General features: G+C 42.6%; 1 protein-coding gene across 1 annotated transcript in view; it reads right to left on the reverse strand.

Moving 5' to 3' along the window:
- smfn (small fragment nuclease) overlaps positions 1-5,826 on the reverse strand; it is a 16,657-nt gene that overhangs the window by 6,841 nt on the left and 3,990 nt on the right. The window contains exons 2-3 of the mRNA XM_020621733.1: positions 2,700-2,783; positions 2,547-2,624 (exon numbers count right to left, since the gene is read on the reverse strand). Coding sequence (XP_020477389.1) covers positions 2,547-2,624; positions 2,700-2,783 — 162 coding nt within the window. The remainder of the gene's footprint in view (positions 1-2,546; positions 2,625-2,699; positions 2,784-5,826) is intronic.

The raw sequence follows: 5,826 nt of genomic DNA on the forward strand, positions 1-5,826 counted from the left end.
AAGGAGGAATGGCAGAGGATCCCCAAATGCAGGTGTGAAAACTTGTTGCATCATTCCCAAAAGGACTCATGGCTTCTAGAAGGGTGCTTCTACTAAATACTGAGCAAAGGGTCTGAATACTTATGACCATGTGATATTTCAGTTTTTCTTTTTTAATAAATCTGCAAAAATGTCAAAAATTCTGTGTTTTTCTGTCAATATGGGGTGCTGTGTGTACATTAATGAGGAAAAAAATGAACTTAAATGATTTTAGCATATGGCTGCAATATAAAAAAAGAGTGAAAAATTTAAGGGGTCTGAATACTTTCCGTACCCACTGTATTGATCAAACACCCTATGACCTTCTGACATCAATGCAAAATGTAAACATCAGTGTTGTGTGCACCTTAATTTGGATAGCCAGCCACATACATAGGCATTTCTGGTGAAGACCTGTTCTTTTCTAACTGGACAACAAAAGCCAGAGATGCAGCTAGCATTCTGAGACTGGGAATTCACACAGAGAGTGAGCAGCGCGTAAGCTACCTTTGTGCAGCATCACTGTCATCATAATAGCTGTTTGTCTGTCAGCAGGACAGTGACCTGACAAACGGTCTGTGGAGATTATGCTTTGTTAAATGCACCAGAGGGAAGAAATAGATTTGAAGCGTAAAACACACGAGGAGTCCAGAGGTGACACACACTTCACATGCATGTGTCCGAGTCTCCAACACATCTGACAGACTGGAGTTCTATCTGCTGCGTAAAACAGGCAAGTGACAAAACGCTTTCTGTGAGAACTGGTCTTGACCTGTAGCAGCCAAGAAAAGTAGGTAAAGTAAACTTTCCCATCAGAAAGACATCATGGGCATGGAAGTATTCTGGATTAAAAAGGACACACACACACAGCAATACAGATGTAGCCATCTTAAATTGCTGGATGGGCCACAGTGAAACTATCCTTGATCCATGACAGGTCCCTGACAGGCCCCTGCTCTTACGGTGTATCCCCTGAGATGACACAGTGGTCACAGCACCGCCTTGTTAACACCCCTAAGCACCATGCGGGGTTCAAGCTACACACAGGAACAGGAATCCACCATAGGGCCTATGCGCTGGCTCCAGTACAAGCACTGCCCCACCCCAGATATAGATTTCAGTAGTTATGCAGTAGTTGCAATGCATTCAACACTGCGGCCGCTAATTCGCCCAGATGGGTAGACTGGGACTCAATTGCCTGATTTGGACGTACACATGCAACTGGTGGTAAATGAGTGATTTAATGTGTTTGTGCATCGGGTTACCATTGCAGTTGGGTGGCTTGTCAGGCACTTCACGTACAGCACCCATGCATGCAAGGCACCGGAGGCTGCACAAGAACAAATGAAACTACCAAAACACCAGCTCATCCAGTCATGCAAAACTAAGTGGAGGTCTGCGTGTGACACGTTCGGAAGACTCTTCGAACAAAAGCGATTACAGCTGTTTTGTCTGACCGAACAGTAACAAAGCTGCTAGAAGCCAGAGCCATCATGATCCTAAATGAATACTGGCAGATAATGGAGGAGATTATGCTCGTGTTGGAGACTTTAAAATGTGCAACTACTGTCCTTTTCCCATCGCCTTCTGCCTTCTGAACACACATCTGATGAGAGCTGAGGATGAAGCACAAAGAGTGACAAAGTTCAATGTGAAACTTCGGCAGCCCTTGAGTGATCACATTAGGGTAGGCTATTCAATTAATAAAGTTAATTTACATTTTTGTCAATTTCCCTCATACCCAAAATGTACTGTACGTATGCTTGGGTCAGAGTTTCCAAACAGATACATACATTCTCAAATTTGTAAATCGTACTTCCTTTCCAGAAGTGGCATATGGAATTTTCAAGCCCCAATTTGTGCATAACCAACTGTTATGAGGCCCTTGAACATGGTGTTTTCCTTGCATTCTGTTCATTACATGCTAAGCTACCTTTCACCCTCCTTTAGCTTTAAACATGAGGAAGGTGGCATAGAAGATGGACAGACAGACAAGTCTTTGAGAACATGACAGAAAATGCCTGTTGCACTGCTCAAAAGCAAGCCAGTGTTTCCCATCGGCTGTCACAGGCAAATAAACTTCGCTCACTGGGGTGGGGCCAAAAGTGCAAGATAATTCAAATTTGTAAATCAGACAACAGGTGGCACGGTAGCGCAGGTGGTTAGCACTGTTGCCTCACAATGAGACAGTTCCAGGTTTGAGCCCCGGCTGACCCAGGCCTTTCTGTGCGGAGTTTGCATGTTCTCCCCGTGCTTGTGTGGGCTCTGTCTGGCTTCCTCCCACTGTCCAAAGACATGCAGCATTGCATTGGCGTCTCTAAATTGCCCGTTGGAGTGATTGTGTGTGTGAGTGTGTGTGAGTGGTTGTTAGTCTGTGTGCCTCTCGCCTGCAGCTGGCTGGGATTGGCTCCAGCCCCCCGTGACCCCGTTTGGGACTAAGCGGTATAGAAAATGGATGGAAATCAGACAACATTAAAAATCTTGTTCTGCCACATGTGGCTTCCACATAAACAGAATAAGCAGCTCACCTTTCCATGATGTGCTTTACACCACTCTGACATCCCTTCCAGCACCTCATCTGGCTGATTAATTATCAGGTTGGGCCCCTACCAAACAAGAAAAGGTGAGGTTAATGCAAAAGACAGGAGACAAAAGTACAATAGTGTTTATGTTTATATTACCTCAGCCAAAACATTCAGGTCCGAGTCCGTGATAATGCATGCCATTTCAATGATCTGATCCTTCTCAATGTCAAGACCTGTCATCTTTAAAGAAAAAAAAAACAGAGAGAGAGACTTAGTCCATTAATATAAAGTCAGGGAAAAAATTATTTGTACCCCAGCTGTACAGTCACTGGCCACTTTATTAGGTGCACTTTGCTAGTACCGATTTGGACTAGGTCAGCAATGATATTCTGGTAGGCTGTGGCTTTTAAATGATGCTCAGTTGGTACTGAAGGGCCAAAAGTGTGCCAAGAAAATATTCTTCACGCCATTACACCACCAACACCTGCCTGTACCACTGATAGAAGGCAAGATAGAGCCATGCTTTCATGTTGTTTACACCAAATTCTGACCCTACCATCCGAATGTTAGGACTGGGTTTAAAAAAAAAGAAATCTTTTAATATATGCCTTTTTCTATGAATGCATAAAGTGGTAATCCAGTTAGGCTTCTTCATGCAACAAAATGTGGCCCCGTGAGACTTTAGTGAACCATCCTCAGGTGAATCAGCATGCAGGGCTCTACAGTGTGAGCATTTCACTTGCATATGCATGTAAAAAATCTGTGTGCAAGTATTAAATTTTTTTTGGGCACAGAGGTGCAACTGACAGAGCAGTGCTTAGCTCCTGGACACATGGAGCAAAGAGCAGCTGATGAAAGTGATTTTACATTTAGAGTGAAATGTTTAAGTAACTAAAAAGAGAAGTTAATGCTGAATCACTGTGGGGAAAGACTTTGCACACCAAAAAACGGCAATAGCTGTAAACTGTGGCATCTGGTTGGATGAAAAGGCAAGGCATACGTAACAAGAACCCTTTAAAAACCATTAAAAAAGAGGAACAACCGCTTGTTCAGCAGTTGGAGCAGGAGGCCCTGTCCGGTTGTTTTTCTGACATCTGCCCTACAGGCCACCATGCACAGATTTTTCAGCCTTTTAGAGTAGCTCCTCTTTGCTACTCTGACCTTCTTTGTCAGTGTGGTTCTAGCCTGGTTATACACTCATGTAGGCCTTCTCTTTGGCATGGCGGAGCTGTTTGAGCTTCACTGTGAGCCAAGGTTTATCGTTATTGTATGTGCAGAGAGTCTTAATGTATGCAATACAATGGTCCAAAAGCCCAAGGGCTGCAGGGGAAACAGAGCAATAGGCGTCCTTAATTACAGTATAGCAATGGTCCAATGTGTTTTTGTCCCTGGTGGGAAACTGACATGTCTGTATCTGGGCAGTTCATGAGTAAGGTTCGCTCACTCTCTATCTTTTTTTTGAAAATTGGTTTAACAGTAACATCATTTCAGTTGCTTAGTCAATGGTCAGTTATACAGTTACTGAGAATTCCTCTCAGTTCATTCCATTCCTGTATCACCAGAGGAATTGTCTTGTCTTTGATGCAATTCAAATTTTATCTGTATTGCACCAAATCACAACAAAAGTCATCTCAGGACACTTTACAAAGTCAGGTCTAGACCTGACTATTAACACTATTATTATAGAGGACAACCCAACAAATCCCCCTTGGGATTCCCTCAGGTGTAATTATGCTGCTAAAAGGGTATTCTTTCTCAACACATGTCGTTTTAGATTTTGATCCCAATAATACAGATGTAAGCAAAATAAGCTTCCCAGTGAAGTATCACAGCAATAAAAGAGTTAGAACACAACAATTTACAGTGACTGTAGCTCATGTAGTATCATACTGGAACACTCCTGTTAGAAACATAGCTCGTTTCCAGGTTGCAAGTGAGAGCAGACGTCTTTACTGCTCCTCTTGTCTGTTCTATATTTCAAGTCTTTGAGCATACTTTACAACTACTAAAATGCCTCAAAGAGCAAAAAGAGCTAATAAATCAGAAGCGACGAAGGATATGGAGGCAGAAGAAATGTGTCAGAGTGGCGCAAGTTAAAGATATCGTGGATCATGAGAAACAGATATTCATTGCGATGCTGAACCAACAGCAGGAGTGCTTCAAAGGCTTTGTGCAACTAATTATGGAGACAAACAACAAGAGATTCGACGAATTGACCAGAGAAATACAGGAGATAAAAACGAGTTTGCAGTTTACCCAGCGAGAGGTGGATGTGATAAAGACTGCCATGGGTGAACAGAAAATACAAGCCAAGGAAGCGAAGGAGGAAGTCTACAGAACGTGTGAAAGTTTAATGACTATAACGGACAACATGGAGCATCTGGAAGCACAGGGAATCAAGGAGACAACTGGAGAAAGCTGGTCGGAGGCAGAAGGTAAAGTGAAGGAGATTCTGAAAAATAATCTGCAAACATTCAGATCATGGTCTGAGGGCGGTATTGGTGAAGTTGATGAGAGAGAAAGATAAGGCACAAATATTGCAACAAGCGAAGAAACTCAAAGGATCTAACATTTACATAAATGAAGATTACACCGAGTATGTGAGGAAGAAAAGAAGGGAATTGATGCTGAGGTTAAAGGAGGCCAGGGAGAGGGGAGACATCGCGTTCCTGAGGTATGATCGACTAGTGACCAGACCTCAGAACCAGAATCCAGGACCCAGGACCAGCACGCTCAGGATGCCAAGACAAGGAGATGATGGGGTATCTGGACCCTCTGATGTTTGAAGAGTCACACAGGTATATCGATATCTGCGATGGCAGATGAGCGTTGAAACCAACAACAACAAGTATGACCCATGTACAGAATGAGGCAAGTGATTTGTTACAGAAGTTAATAGACTTTGAGGGACTGGAGCTGGAATTGAACACTACTGGAGATTCTGAAATTCATTATCATGAACCGGATGAAGATTTTGACCCTAAAATATTTTTTTTTAAGAACTCTGAAAATAACTGCAAGTATTACACGGATGAGCAGTTTAACAGCAATGTCAAGACTGAGAACAAGCTATCATTAATTCACTTTAATAGCAGAAGTTTATATGAAACTTTCAGAGTATAAAACATTATCTTAGTAGTCTAAAACGTTCTTTTAATATAATTGCTATTACGGAAACTTGGATCAACACTGCAAGAGGAATGGATTTTGAACTTGAAGGCTATGACTTGGTATGCATAAACAGAGAGAATAAGAAGGGAGGAGGTGTGGCCTTGTCAATAGC

The sequence above is a fragment of the Monopterus albus genome, unplaced genomic scaffold (genome assembly GCF_001952655.1).
Source record: "Monopterus albus unplaced genomic scaffold, M_albus_1.0 scaffold267.1, whole genome shotgun sequence".
NCBI classification, from domain to species: domain Eukaryota; kingdom Metazoa; phylum Chordata; class Actinopteri; order Synbranchiformes; family Synbranchidae; genus Monopterus; species Monopterus albus.